This window comes from Nerophis lumbriciformis, linkage group LG36 (genome assembly GCF_033978685.3).
Source record: "Nerophis lumbriciformis linkage group LG36, RoL_Nlum_v2.1, whole genome shotgun sequence".
NCBI lineage: Eukaryota > Metazoa > Chordata > Actinopteri > Syngnathiformes > Syngnathidae > Nerophis > Nerophis lumbriciformis.
The window spans coordinates 10,517,501-10,542,388 of record NC_084583.2 but is presented as its reverse complement, the minus strand read 5'-3'; the positions used below and the strand labels follow the sequence as shown (position 1 = coordinate 10,542,388).

At 39.7% G+C, this 24,888-nt stretch overlaps 1 protein-coding gene across 1 annotated transcript in view; it reads right to left on the bottom strand.

The window, feature by feature from the left end:
- The window catches only part of ehd1a (EH-domain containing 1a), a 50,648-nt gene that overhangs the window by 25,099 nt on the left and 661 nt on the right, over nt 1–24,888 (bottom strand). Inside the window, exons 1-2 of the mRNA XM_061930702.2 lie at nt 24,787–24,888; nt 6,026–6,123 (exon numbers count right to left, since the gene is read on the bottom strand). The exon at nt 24,787–24,888 is cut by the window's right edge and continues 661 nt beyond it. Of these exons, the coding sequence (XP_061786686.1) occupies nt 6,026–6,123; nt 24,787–24,888 (200 nt within the window). The remainder of the gene's footprint in view (nt 1–6,025; nt 6,124–24,786) is intronic.

Sequence of the window (24,888 nt, the reverse complement as noted above, 5' to 3'; positions counted from 1 at the left end):
AAACAAAGGATGAAGTCCGTAAGGTTTGCTCACTTTCGGTTGAAATCCAAAAGTACCAGGTAGTGAAAAGTTCGTTTTCCTTGCTTCAAGTTGTTTCATATGTTTTTGGCGTTTCGCATGTACTTCCAAAGCCTTGAAACCTAGTGATCCATAGTCAATATGATCATGACACCACGTGCACAAAACCTTTCTGGGACGATTGATTTTCCGAATAAAATCACCGAACAAAGTCGCAACTTCCTTCTTCCCAACAGTATCAACAGTTTCCATCCAGTCCCATCGAAACTTATTTTCGACATGTTTATCAAATTCTTTTACTCGTAAAGCGTCTTTTCTCTCGAGAACCGACATCGTTTACATATGGAAAATGGCGGTAATAACCATTATGAATGATGACGTTATTAACGTCATCATTCATAACAGATGTCCTGATTGGTCACAAGGAACATATCGACCAATCAACTACGGCGTAATATAAACTACGTCTCGAATCTTGATTTAGGGTTGGGAAAAAAAACGGGAAAACGGTAGATTTTTTTTTCTTTTCCCGAGATTAAAAAAGACGGAATTCCGACTTTAGACGGAAAAATCACATGCCTGCAAACTTCAATAATCGATGTATTGATTGTAAATAAAGTCATTCAGACAGTTGCAAAATGTGTCTGACTGCAGCGAGACACCTCACAGAGATCTGACCAGGTCCTTCATTATAGGGCACCTACGTGCAGTTTTGTAAACATTCCCATTCATTTAATAAATATGATGGGGATTTCTAGTTACCTATGTACTGTTTTTAAAAGTTGCAAGTGATAAACGCTTTTTTAGCGAAAGGAAAACAAATGTAAAACTGCATCAATATACAAAAATTAAAGATGCATCAATAACCGATTTTTAATGGAATCGTAGCTGCTGAATCGTAATCGTGAGGTGGCCAAAGACTGCCACCTCCAAACGGTACTATACTGCCTTTGAAAAACACCCAGCCTTTTTTATGCACCGTATTTTTCGGACTATAAGTCGCAGTTTTTTTCATAGTTCGGCCGGGCTCCAGTGCGACTTATATAGGTTTTTTTCCTTTTTTATTATGCATTTTCGGCAGGTGCGACTTATACTCTGGTGCGACTTATACTCCGAAAAATACGGTATTTGCGTGCTGCCATGCGGCGGTAACTGCAGCGCCGAGGTGCATGTTAGTGTGTCAGCGCGCGCACACACTCACAGAGTGCACAAGCAGAAACAGTGAGGAAAGGGAAAACTGGCACAAAAAAAAAGGCAATTCGTCTGGTTGATAAAAAGGGTGCGTGAGGCGCAATATGGTGGTATTTGGCCTTCAAAACTATTGATCAAAGTGACCTTTTAAGCACGGAAGTGCCACGCCAAAAGTGGCAAGACCTTCAAACTTAGGTAAACATTTAAATACACACCCCGTTTCCATATGAGTTGGGAAATTGTGTTAGATGTAAATATAAACGGAATACAATGATTTGCAAATCCTTTTCAACCCATATTCAGTTGAATATGCTACAAAAACAACATATTTGATGTTCAAACTGATAAACTTTTTTTTTTTTGCAAATAATCATTAACTTTAGAATTTGATGCCAGCAACACGTGACAAAGAAATTGGGAAAGGTGGCAATAAATACTGATAAAGTTGAGGAATGCTCATCAAACACTTATTTGGAACATCCCACAGGTGAACAGGCAAATTGGGAACAGGTGGGTGCTATGATTGGGTATAAAAGTAGATTCCATGAAATGCTCAGTCATTCACAAACAAGGATGGGGCGAGGGTCACCACTTTGTCAACAAACACGTGAGCAAATTGTTGAACAGTTTAAGAAAAACCTCTCAACCAGCTATTGCAAGGAATTTATGGATTTCACCATCTACGGTCCGTAATATCATCAAAGGGTTCAGAGAATCTGGAGAAATCACTGCACGTAAGCAGCTAAGCCCGTGACCTTTGATCCCTCAGGCTGTACTGCATCAACAAGTGACATCAGTATGTAAAGGACATCACCACATGGGCTCAGGAACACTTCAGAAACCCACTGTCAGTAACTACAGTTGGTCACTACATCTGTAAGTGCAAGTTAAAACTCTCCTATGCAAGGCGAAAACCGTTTATCAACAACACCCAGAAACGCTGTCGGCTTCGCTGGGCTTGAGCTCATCTAAGATGGACTGATACAAAGTGGAAAAGTGTTCTGTGGTCTGACGAGTCCACATTTCAAATTGTTTTTGGAAACTGTGGACGTCGTGTCCTCCGGACCAAAGAGGAAAAGAACCATCCGGATTGTTATAGGCGCAAAGTTGAAAAGCCAGCATCTGTGATGGTATGGGGGTGTATTAGTGCCCAAGGCATGGGTAACTTACACATCTGTGAAGGCGCCATTAATGCTGAAAGGTACATACAGGTTTTGGAGCAACATATGTTGCCATCCAAGCAACGTTACCATGGACGCCCCTGCTTATTTCAGCAAGACAATGCCAAGCCACGTGTTACATCAACATGGCTTCATAGTAAAAAAGTGCGGGTACTAGACTGGCCTGCCTGTAGTCCAGACCTGTCTCCCATTGAAAATGTGTGGCGCATTATGAAGCCTAAAATACCACAACGGAGACCCCCGGACTGTTGAACAACTTAAGATGGGAAAGAATTCCACCTGAGAAGCTTAAAAAATGTGTCTCCTCAGTTCCCAAATGTTTACTGAGTGTTGTTAAAAGGAAAGGCCATGTAACACAGTGGTGAACATGCCCTTTCCCAACTACCTTGGCACGTGTTGCAGCCATGAAATTCTAAGTTAATTATTATTTGCAAAAAAAAATAAAGTTTATGAGTTTGAACATCAAATATGTTGTCTTTGTAGTGCATTCAATTGAATATGGGTTGAAAAGGATTTGCAAATCATTGTATTCCGTTTATATTTACATCCAACCCAATTTCCCAACTCATATGGAAATGGGGTTTGTAATAATAATCCAGAGCTGCAGAATGACTTTAAAGGTGCTGTGCACATGTAGACGCGCACAAAGCTGCTGGGCTTGATGCCAAGTTTTAGCGGAGTCCAAACCGCCCATGTAGCACAAACTGAAGTGAAATGACTACATTTTGTAACAAATTGCTACAATGTGTGTTTTATCGTTAACAATGTGTGTTTTACCTGCTACATGTCCTATCTCTGTACTTTTAGCTATAGTATTGATTTTAGTATTTACTAATGATTTTATTTGTCGTCAAGCACAGACTAAGAATGGCAACAACAATCATGAAGCATTGAATAAAATGTCAATAAACTGTTCTACTTTAACCTAATCCTAGACTTTGGCAGAGTATATGTCCATCCATCCATTTTCTACCGCTTATTCCCTTTGGGGTCGCGGGGGGCGCTGGAGCCTATCTCAGCTACAATCGGGCGGAAGGCGGGGTACACCCTGGACAAGTCGCCACCTCATCGCAGGGCCAACACAGATAGACAGACAACATTCACACTCACATCCACACACTAGGGCCAATTTAGTGTTGCCAATCAACTTATCCCCAGTATAGTATATGTAATATTTAAAATTGTAAATTGTTCTTTGAGTGCAACAAGAAAAGCCCGGTGTCTTTAATGCCTTTATTTTTTGTTTAAATCTTCTAAAGATCACTACTCAGTGTCCTAGTGGTTAGAGTGTCCGCCCTGAGATGGGTAGGTCGTGAGTTCAAACCCCGGCCGAGTCATACCAAAGAGTATAAAAATGGGAGCCATTACCTCCCTACTTGGCATTCAGCATCAAGGCTTGGAATTGGGGGTTGAATCAACAAAAATGATTCCCGGGCGCAGCCACCGCTGCTGCTCACTGCTCCCCTCACCTCCCAGGGGGTCACCAAGGGTGATGGGTCAAATGCAGAAAATAATTTCGCCACCCTGAGTGTGTGTGTGACAATCATTGGTACTTTAACTTTAAAAAATGTTCTGTGCGTGCAATAAGAACCATATGTTTAATGTATCATAAGAGTTTTTGTTAAAATTAGGCCAAAAATTTTTTTTTTTGTGGTCCCCTTTATTTTGCAAATTGTCGAAAAATATCTAAATAGATTTTGGTACCAGTACCAAAATATTGGTATCAAAACAGCCCTATTTATAAGGATATAAAATGTTTCTCTGTAGAATTGTTTACTATTGTACTGTAATTGGAAAGTAAATTAACTTTATTTCTGTAAGTCATTTTATGTAAATAAATAAATTGAACATCTTGAAGTGCATTTCTTTCCTAGTTGGAAAAAGGAGGTTGTCTTTTTGGTTATTGCCATTGCGTGATCAAGGCCTTCTCGCTCGTTGGTCCGTGTTGATGGAACCATATTGCGCACTAATTTGACCACAACAAGACATTTGGCTTTGTCATCACGTTTTGTTTTCCTCCTAATTTTTGGTACTCTGCAGAACTTCTCACTGTTCCTGTGTGTGTAAATGAGTTCTCCGCCCAACAAATCAAAGATTGTGAATGACTGAAAAGAGGGCTCACTGCGTTCAGTTAAAGGGGAACATAATCACCAGACCTATGTAAGCGTCAATATATACCTTGATGTTGCAGAAAAAAGACCATATATTTTTTTAACCGATTTCCGAACTCTAAATGGGTGAATTTTGGCGAATTAAACGCCTTTCTATTATGCCTCGTCGGTGTGTTGTCGGAGGGTGTAACAACACGAACAGGGACGGATTCAAGTTGCACCAGTGGCCCAAAGATGCGAAAGTGGCAAGAAATTGGACGAACTTTGTTCAAAATACGAGGGTGTGGGGAAAGCCGACGAAATGGTCAGTCGTTTGTTCCGCACACTTTACCGACGAAAGCTATGCTACGACAGAGATGGCAACCGTCCCTTATGCCACCGAAGATGATCAAGAGGAGAATATCGACCTTAGCTTCCCTGGCCTGCTGACATCAACTCCAAAACTGGACAGATCAGCTTTCAGGAAAAGAGAGCGGATGAGGGTATGTCTACAGAATATATTAATAGATGAAAACTGTATTCATTACTCGCGGTTTTACGTAAATTATTATACATAAACTGTGTTTACCAATAATTTAGCTTCAAAACATTTATTTTTTTCAATCATTCAAGTACATTCGGGTAGTCTTGTGTAATGCAGTATTTTGTGTCTATTTAGGTATGGTTAACCTGAGTGCTAAAATCGTGGAAAAATATATGTTCTTAGCGCGCCTGAAATGGGCTGTCTGCACTCTCAAAGTGCATGTTGTTGCCAAATGTATTTCATATGCTGTAAACCTAGTTCACAGTTGTTAGTTTCCTTTAATGCCAAACAAACACATACCAATCGTTGGTTAGAAGCCGATCGCCGAATTCGTCCTCGCTTTCTCCCGTGTCGCTGGCTGTCGTGTCGTTTTCGTCGGTTTCGCTTGCATACGGTTCAAACCGATATGGCTCAATAGCTTCAGTTTCTTCTTCAATTTCGTTTTCGCTACCTGCCTCCACACTACAACCATCCGTTTCAATACATGCGTAATCTGTTGAATCGCTTAAGCCGCTGAAATCCGAGTCTGAATCCGAGCTAATGTCGCTATACCTTGCTGTTCTATGCGCCATATTTGTTTGTATTGTCATCACTATGTGACATCACAGGAAAATGGACGGGTGTATATAACGATGGTTAAAATCAGGCACTTTGAAGCTTTTTTTAGGGATATTCCGTGATGGGTAACATTTTGAAAAAAACTTCAAAAAATAAAATAAGCCACTGGGAACTGATTTTTAATGGTTTTAACCCTTCTGAAATTGTGATAATGTTCCCCTTTAATTCTACTGTTAAATAAAGAGGGATGCACAGAGTGAGACCAACAAACAACTGGCAAACATGGCTGTCACTCAAACGCCGGTGACGGCGGAGAGAGAAAAAAACCTTCAGCCTCTTGCGGTTACGTAATGGCACTAATCAAAACCTTGATGATTATTCGTGCAGCCCGAATGCACGCAATATTCTTTTTTTGTATTTGGTGAGTGTGTTGTTGGCCAGACCTCGGCTGATCCTCTGTTTCTCTCCTGACAGGATTCCAGGGGTGTCGATGATGCTGATGCTCTCCAAGACGGCGTTGGGCAACTGGGCACACATGAACCTGCAAGAAAGCATGAGCGTATGAAAAGTACTGTGTACACAAAATGAAGTAAATGGCGTTTTAAATAACTGCTGCAAAGACCTGCTTGATTATGATTCATGAGATACAATTTGTTTTGAGATATCACAGAGGTTTTTGGTAGGGCAACAGTCTCAAAAGCTACTCCTTTGGTCCTGTTAGACATTGGAACTTGTTATAAGATACAGTTACATATTTCCAGTGTTTTTCAGTTGAATCATTCAACACTGCAACGCCCTGTTGGAAACTTCGAAGGAGTTTTTCACTTTAAAATGAAACTGCTCATAAAGCTTAAGACTCACACACCAAAGACAGACATGCCCGTGTGGTTTCCCCCCCCTGACACTCGTGCGCTTACAATCAGTACAACAAAATGTGATTGTTAAAAGACTTAGAGAAGGCCTTGTCGCTTCCAGTGAAACTAAAACAAGACTGAAAACCAGGGCTCAGGAGGGGCTGGATCATGAGACTGGGGGAGCCTTGCTGTTACTTTCAAGCTGAAAACCACACACCCGAACAGAGGTGCCATACCGCACAATGAACAAGGAAAAGAATGACAACAGACAATGTCATGACATTATAATACTGTACTGTTTGTTACAGATAAGAAAAATACAAGGTTTCCCCCCCATCTGTCATTGCTGCCTGCAGTATTGTTGGAATTTTGGCTGAGGGTTTTCCATTTAGCTGTCTATAGCCAATAGTTTCCACTTGGAGCTTGTCGGAAAATAAATGAAAGGACGATCTGGCAATTCTTAGAACTGAGAGGCATGGAAGTTATGTCTCGAGTGGGTGGGGGAAAAAAAGAGCCTGCAGCCACACATATTTGCAAAGATAACACCAAGGGTTAATATCCATGTTCCTGTGATTGAATGTTCATACCTTACCTCTTGACCTATGACCTCCATTGTACACCCAACTTCCCATGGAGAGAGGAAACGGATTTGGAGACCGCCAGAATTAAAGGTACAGAACATGTCATTTTTAAAAGTCCAACTGTGTGTGAGCAAGTAACCCCAAATTTACCTAGATCTATAGCACCGGATCTGTCTCTTTATGTCCATACTGACTGATCTGTCTATTTATGTCCATACTGACTGATCTGTTTCTTTACTGTCCATACTGACTGATCTGTTTATTTATGTCCATACTGACTGATCTGTCTCTTTATGTCCATACTGACTGATCTGTTTCTTTACTGTCCATACTGACTGATCTGTTTCTTTATGTCCATACTGACTGATCTGTCTCTTAATGGCCATACTGACTGATCTGTCTCTTTATGTCCATACTGACTGATCTGTTTCTTTACTGTCCATACTGACTGATCTGTCTATTTATGGCCATACTGACTGATCTGTCTCTTTATGGCCATACTGACTGATCTGTCTCTTTATGTCCATACTGACTGATCTGTTTCTTTACTGTCCATACTGACTAATCTGTCTATTTATGTCCATACGGACTGATCTGTCTCTTTATGTCCATACTGACTGATCTGTTTCTTTACTGTCCATACTGACTAATCTGTCTATTTATGTCCATACTGACTGATCTGTCTCTTTATGTCCACACTGACTGATCTGTCTCTTTATGGCCATACTGACTGATCTGTCTCTTTATGTCCATACTGACTGATCTGTCTCTTTATGGCCATACTGACTGATCTGTCTCTTTATGTCCATACTGACTGATCTGTTTCTTTACTGTCCATACTGACTGATCTGTCTATTTATGTCCATACTGACTGATCTGTCTCTTTATGGCCATACTGACTGATCTGTCTCTTTATGTCCATACTGACTGATCTGTTTCTTTACTGTCCATACTGACTAATCTGTCTATTTATGTCCATACGGACTGATCTGTCTCTTTATGTCCATACTGACTGATCTGTTTCTTTACTGTCCATACTGACTAATCTGTCTATTTATGTCCATACTGACTGATCTGTCTCTTTATGTCCACACTGACTGATCTGTCTCTTTATGGCCATACTGACTGATCTGTTTCTTTACTGTCCATACTGACTAATCTGTCTATTTATGTCCATACGGACTGATCTGTCTCTTTATGTCCATACTGACTGATCTGTTTCTTTACTGTCCATACTGACTAATCTGTCTATTTATGTCCATACTGACTGATCTGTCTCTTTATGTCCACACTGACTGATCTGTTTCTTTACTGTCCATACTGACTGATCTGTCTATTTATGTCCATACTGACTGATCTGTCTCTTTATGGCCATACTGACTGATCTGTCTCTTTATGTCCATACTGACTGATCTGTTTCTTTACTGTCCATACTGACTGATCTGTCTATTTATGGCCATACTGACTGATCTGTCTCTTTATGGCCATACTGACTGATCTGTCTCTTTATGTCCATACTGACTGATCTGTTTCTTTACTGTCCATACTGACTAATCTGTCTATTTATGTCCATACGGACTGATCTGTCTCTTTATGTCCATACTGACTGATCTGTTTCTTTACTGTCCATACTGACTAATCTGTCTATTTATGTCCATACTGACTGATCTGTCTCTTTATGTCCACACTGACTGATCTGTCTCTTTATGGCCATACTGACTGATCTGTCTCTTTATGTCCATACTGACTGATCTGTTTCTTTACTGTCCATACTGACTAATCTGTCTATTTATGTCCATACTGACTGATCTGTCTCTTTATGTCCACACTGACTGATCTGTTTCTTTACTGTCCATACTGACTGATCTGTCTATTTATGTCCATACTGACTGATCTGTCTCTTTATGGCCATACTGACTGATCTGTCTCTTTATGTCCATACTGACTGATCTGTTTCTTTACTGTCCATACTGACTGATCTGTCTATTTATGGCCATACTGACTGATCTGTCTCTTTATGGCCATACTGACTGATCTGTCTCTTTATGTCCATACTGACTGATCTGTTTCTTTACTGTCCATACTGACTAATCTGTCTATTTATGTCCATACGGACTGATCTGTCTCTTTATGTCCATACTGACTGATCTGTTTCTTTACTGTCCATACTGACTAATCTGTCTATTTATGTCCATACTGACTGATCTGTCTCTTTCTGTCCACACTGACTGATCTGTCTCTTTATGGCCATACTGACTGATCTGTCTCTTTATGTCCATACTGACTGATCTGTTTCTTTACTGTCCATACTGACTAATCTGTCTATTTATGTCCATACTGACTGATCTGTCTCTTTATGTCCACACTGACTGATCTGTTTCTTTACTGTCCATACTGACTGATCTGTCTATTTATGTCCATACTGACTGATCTGTCTCTTTATGGCCATACTGACTGATCTGTCTCTTTATGTCCATACTGACTGATCTGTTTCTTTACTGTCCATACTGACTGATCTGTCTATTTATGGTCATACTGACTGATCTGTCTCTTTATGGCCATACTGACTGATCTGTCTCTTTATGTCCATACTGACTGATCTGTTTCTTTACTGTCCATACTGACTAATCTGTCTATTTATGTCCATACTGACTGATCTGTCTCTTTGTGTCCACACTGACTGATCTGTTTCTTTACTGTCCATACTGACTGATCTGTCTATTTATGTCCATACTGACTGATCTGTCTCTTTATGGCCATACTGACTGATCTGTCTCTTTATGTCCATACTGACTGATCTGTTTCTTTACTGTCCATACTGACTGATCTGTTTCTTTACTGTCCATACTGACTGATCTGTCTATTTATGTCCATACTGACTGATCTGTCTCTTTATGTCCACACTGACTGATCTGTTTCTTTACTGTCCATACTGACTGATCTGTCTATTTATGTCCATACTGACTGATCTGTCTCTTTATGGCCATACTGACTGATCTGTTTCTTTACTGTCCATACTGACTGATCTGTCTATTTATGTCCATACTGACTGATCTGTCTCTTTATGTCCACACTGATTGATCTGTTTCTTTACTGTCCATACTGACTGATCTGTTTCTTTACTGTCCATACTGACTGATCTGTCTATTCATGTCCATACTGACTGATCTGTCTCTTTATGGCCATACTGACTGATCTGTTTCTTTACTGTCCATACTGACTGATCTGTCTCTTTATGGCCATACTGACTGATCTGTCTCTTTATGTCCATACTGACTGATCTATCTATTTATGTCCATACTGACTGATCTGTCTCTTTATGGCCATACTGACTGATCTGTTTCTTTACTGTCCATACTGACTGATCTGTCTAATTATGTCCATACTGACTGATCTGTCTCTATATCCACACTGACTGATCTGTTTCTTTACTGTCCACACTGACTGATCTGTTTCTTTACTGTCCATACTGACTGATCTGTCTCTTTATGGCCATACTGACTGATCTGTTTCTTTACTGTCCATACTGACTGATCTGTCTCTTTATGTGCATACTGACTGATCTGTTTCTTTACTGTCCATACTGACTGATCCGTCTCTTTATGTCCATACTGACTGATCTGTCTCTTTATGTCCATACTGACTGATGTGCCTCTTTACTGTTCATACTGACTGATCTGTCTCTTTATGTCCATACTGACTGATGTGCCTCTTTACTGTCCATACTGACTGATCTGTCTATTTATGTCCATACTGACTGATCTGTCTCTTTATGTCCATACTGACTGATCTGTTTCTTTATGTCCATACTGACTGATCTGTTTCTTTATGTCCATACTGACTGATCGGTCTCTTTATGTCCATACTGACTGATCTGTTTCTTTATGTCCATACTGACTGATCTGTTTCTTTATGTCCATACTGACTGATCGGTCTCTTTATGTCCATACTGACTGATCTGTCTCTTTATGTCCATACTGACTGATCTGTCTCTTTACTGTCCATACTGACTGAGGCTGTGCGTGCGCCAGATTCAGGAAGAGCTCCAGAGTCCGTGTCCTGAAATTGGAGGCCAGGAGGAGGACAGGACGGAGCTAGGGTCCAGTGCGGAACTTGCACTCTGCTGACTCAGCTTGTACTGATAGAGGCCCTCCCTCCCTCACTGACAGTGGAGGATTTGAACTAAAGAGGCAGGAGGGCAGAAAAGTGATGCCTTGGTGTGAATGTGAGCGGGGGAAAATAGTTTGAAGAAAGTATTTACTGTTGCAACGTTAATGAGTGGACAAGCTGCCAAGGGTTGTCAATTCTCAACAAGAGAATGTTACCTTTGGAGCTGGAAGGTGTGGGATCACCTGACTAACATGTTTTTATTCTTTATGGACTAAAGATGAGCCTGCTAATTAAAGGCTAATCTGGCCAGTTAAAGAGCTACTCTCTCATCCGCGTCCCGTGTTTTTATTTAAATAACCATTTTTGGCAGCACATATTTACATGTAAAACTTAGAAACTATTACAACACAATGCACGATAATAGAAGCTTCAAGAAAGGTTCCAATGGCGAAGAGAGATGTAGTTCCAAGTCAAAGGGAAGCACAAGTCTCATGACACCAGAGGACAAATGATAAACAATGGCCTTTGTTTATACACAATCTTATCTGCTTTCCTCTGGCATGTGTAATACACTCGCACTGCACTATTGTGCACCGCCGCTCTTTTAAGCTCTTATCACACATGCTTTATTTTGTCCTGCAAACAATCTGCTAAACTGCCGGAAAGGATGGCGATGAAAGGTGGAAATAGTTGAGTGTCAACTTTGAGTGGATTAGTTTTCCTTGTCCAGAGAGATCGTGATGCTCCAAACTTTGAGGGATTATTAAGGAGGAATTATAGAAAATGAACAGTAAAGTTACAAGGATACAGTCACATGATATTGCAGTCATGAAGTAGTAGTTTGGAAGAAGAAAAAAAATGGGACAAGATTCTCACGAAAAAATTTCAACGTAAATTATTTCAAGAAGATTTTGAGAATGTTTTTGAAATTGTGGGACTTTATTCTCACAATTGAATATAATGCTGGTGGGGATGAAATATATGAAAATGTCATATCAAAGTTATTGTTGTTGAATAAGTACTTACACACTGAAATCTTATTTTCTTCATTTGTAGCAACTAAAATAAATGTTAGAAACCCCACTATTTTTGTGTTTCATATACTTCACTGATAGTGTTTTAGTATTTTATCACTTTCAATGGCTACGCTTTTATTGTTCAAATGAAAAGTGCGCAGCAATTAAAATCAATTATTATTCTTTATTATTTCTGGCGGGCGTTGTGGTGTCCTCTGTTCCGCGGCCCTAGAATGCACCATAAAAATTTGAGTATTGATCGATCAGTCTGTCCTAAGAGAACACAGCTTGTAGGTTCAATGTGCACAACTGATAACTTGCAGCAATGTGTTGATATCGGTTTAGATTGGTGTGTTGTTTCCTAATACATTTAATAATAATACAGATAATTTACCATTTGACCATTAATGGGGATAAAACTTTAATAGGGGTGTAACGATTGATCGATTTGTATTACTAAATTTCAAGTATATCGAGTTTGCCTTCCGTAAGATAGGTATCCATCCAAGATTGCTTTAAAAAGGGAGTCGATTGATTTTATTGATACTAAATATAAAGAAGCTTTGGATTTAAGAATGGCAGACTTTATATGAAGTTTAACACTTCAAAATAAGGACGCTGAATGTTAAGTCTATTCTGGGACGTCATCAAAACAAAAATGGCGGAAAACTATCACACACAAATGCCACGAGACAATATAATTGATTAGAACACAACTTTCCGCTACAGCACGATTGCAAAAGCCACAACAAATACCCAAGACACAACAAGTGATAGCGGTGTAAATTACACGCAACAACATGAAGTGTTGGCAGCCAAGGAGAAGTTATTTCATAAGTAAGAAAGAGGAGGTTATGGAAATAATGAAAAAAGAATAGTTGAAAGTCAACATGGATGATGGACATACATGCGTCCATTCATTTTCTACCGCTTGTCCCTACATGCCTCCATCACCGACGACACCAGGCCGGAGAACAGATCCTGTATGGCCGGCTCGGGGAACTTTATTTCGCAGGTAATTCAACTGTTAAAATATTGTACAATGTATTTTTATTGAAAATTGCTTGAATGTTGAAAATGTGAGCAGAAAATGTTTCCTCTTGTTCTTTCAAATAAGATGTGAAAGCATTTGTCACTAATTGTTGTTTACTTGTTTGTTTGTTTGTGTCCATAAGTCATTCATACCTAATTCCCTTACAAGAAATAATAGGAATATAGGAAACTTCTCCTCAACTATTTATATTTCACAGTGCTTGATTTGTTTAGCTAAAAAGTTACTGAATCGATTTGAACTCGCCAAATCGCTTTGGATTGGATTGTTCTAAAACAAAAATAAAAAAAAATAAAAAAGACAGATTGTTCCTGAAATGTATCAGCAACCACAAATATCGAATCGAATTGTTGTTAAAATGAATCGTGTTCATTGCACCCCTAGACGTTAATGTCTCTTGTTTTCATGTTTGCATTTAAGCGAGTGAGCTGGTGTCAAGTCACTCCGTGAGTTTATCAAAGCGCAGTTATCAGCGTGAGTTTTTCAAAAATGTTACTTGAAAACGGTAATACGAACTGTCAAGAGTTTTACCGCGGTCATCATTAATACTTTTCATCATTAGCTCCCTAGTATCAATTTTAAATAAATAAACTACTGTTCGCCACCACACAGATGTAGGAAAACACAGCACTGCTCTCGTGCATAAAGAATGTCAGCGTGTATGGCACTACACGAAGTCTGGACTTCATCCATTTTCATTAGTACACTCATTAAACAATTAATTGAAGCAAAATAATAATAATCGAAGCTGATGTCTAATCAAATTAATCGATTTAAACAACGAATCATTCCAGTACTACCATGATATGTCCTTAAAATTAGCCTCACATCCTGTTTACATCCTGTTTTGAAGACAGCGAGCGGCACATCCGACTTATTTATTTGGGAGCTGTGTCAATCTGTCTTAAAGGGGAACATTATCACAATTTCAGAAGGGTTAAAACCATTAAAAATCAGTTCCCAGTGGCTTTTATTTTTCGAAGTTTTTTTCAAAATTTTACCCATCACGCAATATCCCTAAAAAAAGCTTCAAAGTGCCTGATTTTAACCATCGTTATATACACCCGTCCATTTTCCTGTGACGTCACACAGTGATGCCAATACAAACAAACATGGCGGAAAGAACAGCAAGGAATAGCGACATTAGCTCGGATTCAGACTCGGATTTCAGCGGCTTAAGCGATTCAACAGATTACGCATGTATTGAAACGGGTGGTTGTTGTGTGGAGGCAGGTACCGAAAACGAAATTGAAGAAGAAACTGAAGCTATTGAGCCATATCGGTTTGAACTGTATGCAAGCGAAACCGACGAAAACGACACGACAGCCAGCGACACGGGAGAAAGCGAGGACGAATTCGGCGATCGCCTTCTAACCAACGATTGGTATGTGTTTGTTTGGCATTAAAGGAAACTAACAACTATGAACTAGGTTTACAGCATATGAAATACATTTGGCAACAACATGCACTTTGAGAGTGCAGACAGCCCAGTTTTCATCAATTAATATATTCTGTAGACATACCCTCATCCGCTCTCTTTTCCTGAAAGCTGATCTGTCCAGTTTTGGAGTTGATGTCAGCAGGCCAGGGAAGCTAGGGTCGATATTCTTCTATGCCATCTCTGTCGTAGCATAGCTTTCGTCGGTAAAGTGTGCGGAACAAACGTCCAATTTATTGCCACTTTCGCATCTTTGGGCCACTGGTGCAACTTGAATCCGTCCCTGTTCGTGTTGTTACACCCTCCGACAACACACCGACGAGGCATGATGTCTCCAAGGTACGGAAAACAGTCGAAAAAACGAAAAAATAACAGAATTGATTTGACTCGGTGTTTGTAATGTGTTTGAGAAAATGGCGGATTGCTTCCCGATGTGACGTCATCGCTCTGAGAGCGAATAATAGAAAGGTGTTTAATTCGCCAAAATTCACCCATTTAGAGTTCGGAAATCGGTTAAAAAAAAATATGGTCTTTTTTCTGCAACATCAAGGTATATATTGACGCTTACATAGGTCTGGTGATAATGTTCCCCTTTAAGGATCACTTGGTGTGATCAGAAATGCTTTAAATGTGTCCGAACTCTCAAAAGTCTTGCTGTGTAGCTTCCATACCTGCCAACTTTTTAAATCAGAAAAACCTAGTAGCCAGGGTCCAAGGGCCGCAGGCCCCGGTAGGTCCAGGACAAAGTCCTGGTGGAGGGTTCAGGGCTTCGCCCCCCGACGCAAAATGATTATTAGCATTCAGACAGGTTAAAATGTTGCTAAAACCATCACTTTTCTATCAGTCACAGTGACTTTTCAAAACAAAAATATTACAGCAAAAATCATATGGGTTGATTGGCATGTTTATTCTGTAAGCTAACTTCAATAGTTTGAAATTATTTTGACAGTTAATGCCAGTTATCCTGTCAACCTTTCACAAGACTTCAATTTGTTAATTGAAAGTATAAACAGTATAAACACTTTTTACAGTAAACAAATGGTAAAACAGTACTAAACAATTCCATAAAAAAAAAAATTGGTGACATTATTAACTTTCTGTCCAAGCTTGTATAATCTACTGCCTTGTTCAATTGTAAAAAATATTCTGTGCCTAAAATTCACATTTCTATCACAATTATCATACTGTAAACATGGTAAGCTAACTTCATTAAAATTAATAGTCCTGTCAATAGCATGGAATTACAATTCAAATGTAGTTTTTTTGTAAGCCTTTCAAAAGAATTCAAAATATGAAAAATTAATGAAAATTAATTTAAGCCATCAGACACTTGAAAAGTGGCACATCACATCTCTAATGTAATCATTTGAACTTTTCAACAGAAATAGCACTGCAAAAATATTAAGGACATACTTCTGTATTTTGGTAGTTATGCTGTCAACATTTAACAAGATTTCTTCAACTTGGACTTGAAAGCATAAATACTATAAACACTTTTAACAGTATGTCGTGCTGTGAAATACAGCCGAAAGGATTGCGCACCAAACACGAAGCAAGGCCAAAGCGCATGCATGGTGCAGGAGAACAAAGGACTTCTTTCATTTAAGGTTTGTGATAAACCATCAAACTCATTCGTTAAAAGGACTCTATAGTAATATAAAGCGAATTTTTCTGGACATTATCATGCAAGAAAAGTTTATTTTTGGGACCGCGATCACCGCGTAATGATTTTTAAAGGTTGCATTACAAACATTTAACTGTCCCATGTGATCAGCCAGTGCGATTGGAAATCCATGCTCAATTATTGCCTCCGTAAATAAAACTTCGGCATTTATCACATCCAAAGAATCTGTTTGGGTGACGAAAAACGTTGAAAGTTTTCCACTTGTATCGCTAGCAACGGCATTAGACTTGTGTTTTTTTGTCCCAACGTGGTGTTTTACATCGCTAATTCCTCCGTGTCCGATCGAAAAATCTTGTCTGCACAAGGTGCAATTCGCGTAGTTTTCACCCTTTTTTTTTTTTTAATTAATGAAAAACCGTATTTTTTATCACTGCAACCGTAACCCGGAATAGGTTGATGAAAACCGTACGAATTACGGGAAAACCGGAGTAGTTGGCAGGTATGAGCTTCAGGTTGCCAGACAACCGCTTTTAGCTAACTTTATAGCGAGTTAGCCTCTGACCTTTGGCAACCTTCCGTTCGAAGATTTTATCAGCAAAAGGGGTTTTGTTCCGCAGCAAGACTTTTATTGTGATGAGACCAAAGAAGATGCTACAGCGAACCTTTATGACAGCAAAGGAGAAGGCACTACCGGGACACAAGCTGATGAAGGATCGCCTCACACTGTTAGTTTGTGCTAACGCTAGCGGTGATTACGTGAAGCCACTTCTCATTTATCACTCTGAAACGCCTACAGTGTTTAACAACACCACAAAACCTGCTCAGTGGCCTAGTGGTTAGAGTGTCCGCCCTGAGATGGGTAGGTTGTGAGTTCAAACCTCGGCCGAGTCATACCAAAGACTATAAAAATGGGAGCCATTACCTCCCTGCTTGGCACTCAGCATCAAGGGTTGGAATTGGGGGTTAAATCACCAAAAATGATTCCCGCTGCTGTTCACTGCTCCCCTCACCTCCCAGGGGGTGAACAAGGGGATGGGTCAAATGCAGAGGATAAATTTCACCACACCTAGTGTGTGTGTGTGAGACAATCATTGGTACTTTAACTTTAACTTAAATATTCACAGATACAAGGTAAACTGTTTATTGTAGCAACATGGTGGTTAACGTGTTGGAGCGCAGCAATGAGACTTTTGCGTGTGTGTGCGTGTGTGTGTGTGTGTGTGCGTGTTGACATTTAAGATAGCTGTAATGTTGTGGTCTTGTTTGGATAAAAAAATAGATTTTTGAGCCATTGTTATGTTGGTTTGATATGTAGATACATTATGGTGTCTTTAAAGTGGGTTTTATTTTACAAACCCCGTTTCCATATGAGTTGGGAAATTGTGTTAGATGTAAATATAAACGGAAGACAATGATTTGCAAATCATTTTCAACCCATATTCAGTTGAATATGCTACAAAGACAACATATTTGATGTTCAAACTGATAAACTTTTTTTTTTTTTGCAAATAATCATTAACTTTAGAATTTGATGCCAGCAACACGTGACAAAGAAGTTGGGAAAGGTGGCAATAAATACTGATAAAGTTGAGGAATGCTCATCAAACACTTATTTGGAACATCCCACAGGTGAACAGGCATATTGGGAACAGGTGGGTGCCATGATTGGGTATAAAAGTAGATTCCATGAAATGCTCAGTCACCACTTTGTCAACAAATGCGTGAGCAAATTGTTGAACAGTTTAAGAAAAACCTTTCTCAACCAGCTATTGCAAGGAATTTAGGGATTTCACCATCTACGGTCCGTAACATCATCAAAGGGTTCAGAGAATCTGGAGAAATCACTGCACGTAAGCAGCTAAGCCTGTGACCTTCGGTCCCTCAGGCTGTACTGCATCAACAAGCGACATCAGTGTGTAAAGGATATCACCACATGGGCTCAGGAACACTTCAGAAACCCACTGTCAGTAACTACAGTTGGTCGCTACATCTGTAAGTGCAAGTTAAAACTCTCCTATGCAAGGCGAAAACTGTTTATCAACAACACCCAGAAACGCCGTCGGCTTCGCTGGGCCTGAGCTCATCTAAGATGGACTGATACAAAGTGGAAAAGTGTTCTGTGGTCTGACGAGTCCACATTTCAAATTGTTTTTGGAAACTGTGGACGCCGTGTCCTCCGGACCAAAGAGGAAAAGAACCATCCGGATTGTTATAGGCGCAAAGTGTAAAAGCCAGCATCTGTGATGGTATGGGGGTGTATTAGTGCCCAAGACATGGGTAACTTACACATCTGTGAAGGCGCCATTAATGCTGAAAGGTACATACAGGTTTTGGAGCAACATATGTTGCCATCCAAGCAACGTTACCATGGACGCCCCTGCTTATTTCAGCAAGACAATGCCAAGCCACGTGTTACATCAACGTAGCTTCATAGTAAAAGAGTGCGGGTACTAGACTGGCCTGCATGTAGTCCATACCTGTCCCCCATTGAATATGTGTGGCGCATTATGAAGCCTAAAATACCACAACGGAGACCCCCGGACTGTTGAACAACTTAAGCTGTACATCAAGCAAGAATGGGAAAGAATTCCACCTGAGAAGCTTAAAAAATGTGTCTCCTCAGTTCCCAAACGTTTACTGAGTGTTGTTAAAAGGAAAGGCGATGTAACACATTGGTGAACATGCCCTTTCCCAACTACTTGGGCACGTGTTGCAGCCATGAAATTCTAAGTTAATTATTATTTGCAAAAAAAAAACAAAGTTTATGAGTTTGAACATCAAATATCTTGTCTTTGTAGTGCATTCAATTGAATATGGGTTGAAAAGGATTATATTTACATCAAACACAATTTCCCAACTCATATGGAAACGGGGTTTGTACTAAAATGTGGACTTTTGTCGAGGCTTGAACCAATTATTCATGTTTACATTGATTCTTATGGGGAACTCTGCTTCACTATGCAACATTTTAGGTTTACAAACCATGTTCAAGAAACAATTCAGTTCATAAATTGGAGGTTCCTCTGCATTCTGATGGTTAACGCATGCGTGATAGAAGAATAGTAAACATGCAACCGACGGGAAGGAATGAAGACTCTTTATGAGAAACAAATCGTGTAATAATTGTTCCACTGTGCAAGTTAGGGGTTAAAACATGAATCATTCCACGATTGGTGCTGCCTCTCTTCTGGTCTTAAAAAAAAGCCCCACACAAATGAAGGTGCTTTTCTCAAAGATACTCACTAACTGTTTCCAACAGGATATTTATGACCAAGTGTTGACATGGAGGTGAATAAGCGCAGCAATTGTCTGGCCGAGTGATTCATAGAAATGTGAGCGTAACTCTGGGACATGACTTCAGATGTCGTGACACACTCGATACACTCGTATGAAGACACGTGCCGAGTCAGCCTGGCCAGAAATGACATAATAATATCAATAATATAATGACATGCATAATATCATTGCACAACCCACAGCAAGGGAGTAAAAGCGCTGTCTTCTTTGTTTTTTGTGTGCCTTCAGTCCAAGACTCTACTGAGGCCAGGACAAGGTCACTGTTGTTACCTAGCAACGTCACCTACAAGTCTTACTACAGTCACTAAAGGAGTGTCAGGCGGTGCCTCTGCCAGGTGGCTGAAGTGCAGGGAGGGCACGTCAGCTGGAAAAGTTGGCTCAAAGTGTCAAGGAAAAGCAAAATCCCAGACTGACATCTAACCAAAGCATGTTTGGGAGATGATGAAAGGAGGGAACTCACACAAACTTGACACAGCTGACAAGATTGTGCAACAGCTTGTACTGAAAGTGCTTTAGGAAGAAGTTAGGGTGTGCGTGTGTGTGTGTGGAAGCTTTAAGCCACCGCTGGAGTCTTCATTCAGGATACAACTTGGGCAAAGCAACATGATGTTGCGTGCAACAATGTAGCTGGGAGATATAGCTGGTGTATTTATTTCCATTTCAATATGTATAAAATATATAATTGACTAAAATGAGAGCGACTTAGCTATGTACTTTTAATCAGAGGTTTTGCACTCTAAATTCTCACATGCGGATGTATTTTGCTTTATGAAACAATATATAAAAGGGCTGAAGCCCCATGTGGAGGCTAACTTTATGCACGAGGACAATACTCCAATGTAATAGTTGGGATATTGTAACACATTATTCAACATATACAGTCGCGATCAAAAGTGTACATACATGTGTAAAGAACATCATGTCATGGCTGTCTTGACTTTACAATTTCTACAACTCTTATTTTTTTGTGATAGAGTGATTGGAGCACATACTTGTTGCTCACAAAAAACATTCATGAAGTTTGCTTCTTTTATGAATTTATTATGGGTCTACTGAAAATGTGAGCAAATGTGCTGGGTCAAAAGTATACATACAGCAATGTTAATATTTGCTTAAATGTCCCTTGGCGAGTTTCACTGCAATAAGGCGCTTTTGGTAGCCATCCACAAACTTCTGCTTGAATTTTTGACCACAAAATTGCTGCAGTTCAGCTAAATGTGTTGCTTTTCTGACATGGACTTGTTTCTTCAGCATTGTCCACACCTTTAAGTCGGGACTTTGGAAAGGCCATTCTAAAACCTTCATTCTAGCCATTCCTTTACCACTTTTGAGGTGTGTTTGGGGTCATTGTCCTGTTGGAACACCCAACTGCGCCCAAGACCCAACCTCCGGGCTGATGATTTTAGCTTGTCCTGAAGAATTTGGAGCTAAACGTCCTTTTTCATTGTCCCATTTACTCTCTGTAAAGCACCAGTTCCATTGGCAGCAAAACAGGCCCAGAGCATAAAACTGTATTTATATTATTCACATGTGAATAATGCTGTATAATAGACTGTATTTATATTATTCACATGTAAAAAATACCTAAGTGTTTATTGTTTATTGTGAGCGAACTGTGGTGCTGAACTTCCACCAAGGATCAATAAAGTACTTTCTATTATATTATATTCTAATACTACCACCACCATGCTTGACAGTATGCATGGTGTTCCTGGGATTAAAGGCCTCACCGTTTCTCCTCCAAACAAATTGCTGGGTATTGTGGTCCAAACAGCTTCCTTTTTGTTTCATCTGACCACAGAATTTTCCTCCAGAAGGTCTTATCTTTGTCCATGTGATGTCAGATGAAACAAAAATAGTTTGGCCACAAATCCCAGCAATATGTTTGGAGGAGAAAAGGTGAGGCCTTTAATCCCAGGAACACCATTCCTACAGTCAAGCATGGGGGTGGTAGTATTATGCTCTGGGCCTGTTTTGCTGCCAATGGAACTGGTGCTTTAAATGGGACAATGAAAAAGGAGGATTAGCTCCAAATTCTTCAGGACAAGCTAAAATCATTAGCCCGGAGGTTGGGTCTTGGGCACAGTTGGGTGTTCCAATAGGACAATGACCCCAAACACACCTCAAAAGCGGTAAAGGAATGGCTAAATCAGGCTAGAATGAAGGTTTTCCCAAAGTCCTGACTTAAACGTGTGGACAATGCTGAAGAAACAAGTCCATGTCAGAAAAGCAACACATTTATCTGAACTGCAGCAATTTTGTGGTCAAAAATTCAAGCAGAAGCTTGTGGATGGCTACCAAAAGTGCCTTATTGCAGTGAAACTTGCCAAGGGACATTTAAGCAAATATTACAACCTACTCAGTGTCCTAGTGGTTATAGCAATGGTTCTTAACCTGGGTTCGATCGAACCCTAGGGGTTCGGTGAGTCGGCCTCAGGGGTTCGGCGGAGACTCATCGTGTAAATACAAACTTCTCCCTATCGGCGTATTACGGATACGGCAACAGCTGACTGATTTGCAGGTGTGTAGTTTGTTGTGAGTTTATGCTCTGTGTTGGTTTTGTTGTTTGAACAAGGTGATGTTCATGCACGGTTCATTTTATGCACCAGTAAAAAAAAAAACATGGTAACACTTTAGTTTCGTTGTACTTGTGCAATGACAATAAAGACCTATCTATTATGGGGAACATAGTCACCATTAATTAGTTGCTTATTAACATGCAAATTAGTAACATATTGGCTCTTAACTAGACATTAAGTACTTATTAATGCCTTATTCGGCATGGCCTTTAGGGATGTCCCGATCCAGGTTTTTGCACTTCCGATCCGATACCGATATTGTTTTTGCATTTCCGATCCGATACCGATACTGACCGATACCGATACTGACCGATACTGGCCTATCCGAGCATGTATTAAAGTTTAAAGTTATTTAGCCTACTTAGTTGTCAGAATCATGTTGAAAAGGGTTTTAGTACTCTTGATAACAACTAGCCAGCTGAATTAGGGGAGTTTGAATAATACACAATGGTTGGTAACAAGAAACTGACCTGTTTATTCAAGGATAAACACAAAATAGACAAAATTATACATGACAAACAGAAATGGCATCATTGAACTAGGGCTGGGCGATATGGCCTTTTTTTAATATTGCGATATTTTAAGGCCATATTGCGATACACAATATATATCTCAATATTTTGCCTTAGCCTTGAATGAACACTTGATGCATATAATCACAGCAGTATGATGATTCTATGTGTTTTGATTGATTGATTGAGACTTGTATTAGTAGGTTGCACAGTGAAGAACATATTCCGTACAATTGACCATTAAATGGTAATACCCCAATAAGTTTTTCAACTTGTTTAAGACGGGGTCCACTTAAATTGATTCATGATACAGATATATACTATTAGATATATACTATCATCATAATACAGTCATCACACAAGATAATCACATTGAATTATTTACATTATTTATAATCCAGGGTGTGGAGGGGGGCGCCTGATGTAAGTGTCAAAAAGACAGCCAAAAGAGTTTGATATGAGAATAAATCTAAAGTTAAAATATAGGGTAGAAATGGTCGGGGTGGGACGGGGGCGTGGTTGCGGGCGTGGCTAAAAGGGGAGGAGTATATTTACAGCTAGAATTCACCAAGTCAAGTATTTCATATATATATATATATATATATATATATATATATATATATATATATATAAGAAATACTTGACGTTCAGTGAATTCTAGCTATATATATATATATATATATATATATATATATATATATATAAATAAAATAAATACTTGAATTTCAGTGTTCATTTATTTACACATTTACACACACATAACACTCATCTACTCATTGTTGAGTTAAGGGTTGAATTGGCCATCCTTGTTCTATTCTCTGTCACTATTTTTCTAACCATGCTGAACATCCTCTCTGATGATGCATTGATGTGTGGCACGCACAAAAGTGCTTTCATCAAATGCACTAGATGGCAGTATTGTCCTGTTTAAGAGTGTCACAACATTGCTGTTTACGGCAGACGAACTGCTTTACGGTATACAAAAAAGTGACTGCTGTTGTTGTGTGTTGTTGCCACGCTGGGAGGACGTTAATGAAACTGCCTAACAATAAACCCACATAAGAAACCAAGAACTCGCCCTCCATCATTCTATAGTTATAACGTGATTGGGCAGGAACACTTTTTTATATTGTGGAGGACCTGAGTCCGCCTGAATTTCGGGAGATTTTCGGGAGAAAATTTGTCCCGGGAGGTTTTCGGGAGAGGCGCTGAATTTCGGGAGTCTCCCGGAAAATACGGGAGGGTTGGCAAGTATGCCCTAACCCTCTAACCCTAACCCTCTAAATCTGACCCTAACCCTAACCAAATAACTCTAAATTAAGTCTTTATTACTTAGAATATGTTCCCCTAGAGTCCAAATAACTCTAAATTAAGTATTTCTTACTTAGAATATGTTCCCCATACTAAAGTGTTACCAAAAACATATAACTTTGTCTTGAATTTGAAAAAAATATATATATATATTTTTTTCCACTAAAGAAGGGTTCGGTGAATACGCATATGAAACTGGTGGGGTTCGGTACTTCCAACAAGGTTAAGAACCACTGGGTTAGAGGGTCTGCCCTGAGATGGGTAGGTTGTGAGTTCAAACCCCGGCCGAGTCATACCAAAGACTATAAGAATGGGAGCCATTACCTCTCTGCTTGATACTCAGCATCAAGGGTTGGAATTGGGGGTTAAAACACTAAAAATGATTCCCGGGCGCGGCCACCGCTGCTGCTGCTCACTGCTCCCCTCACCTCCCAGGGGGTGATCAAGGGGATGGGTCAAATGCAGAGGACAAATTTCACCACACCTAGTGTGTGTGTGTGACAATATTTGGTACTTTAACTTTAACATTGCTGTATGTATACTTTTGACCCAGCAGATTTGCTCACATTTTCAGTAGACCCATAATAAATTCATAAAAGAAGCAAACTTCCATCCATCCATTTTCTACCGCTTGTCCCTTTCGAATGTTTTTTGTGACCAACAAGTATGTGCTCCAATCACTCTATCACAAAAAAAATAAAGAGTTGTAGAAATGATTGTAAAGTCAAGATGTTCTTTACAAGTCTATGTACACTTTGGACTGTAACTACACCAACTTGTACAGTCTTTAGATTACTGCTGCTGGTTGGCGTGAGTTGTTTCAAAGTTTACCTGTTAAGAAAGGCGTTTCCAAAGGCGTTGAGTTTACGGAAGGGCTTCTTGGGGTCGACCACCAGCGCGTTGCCGGGGATCTGCCCTTCCTGGTCGCCGTGC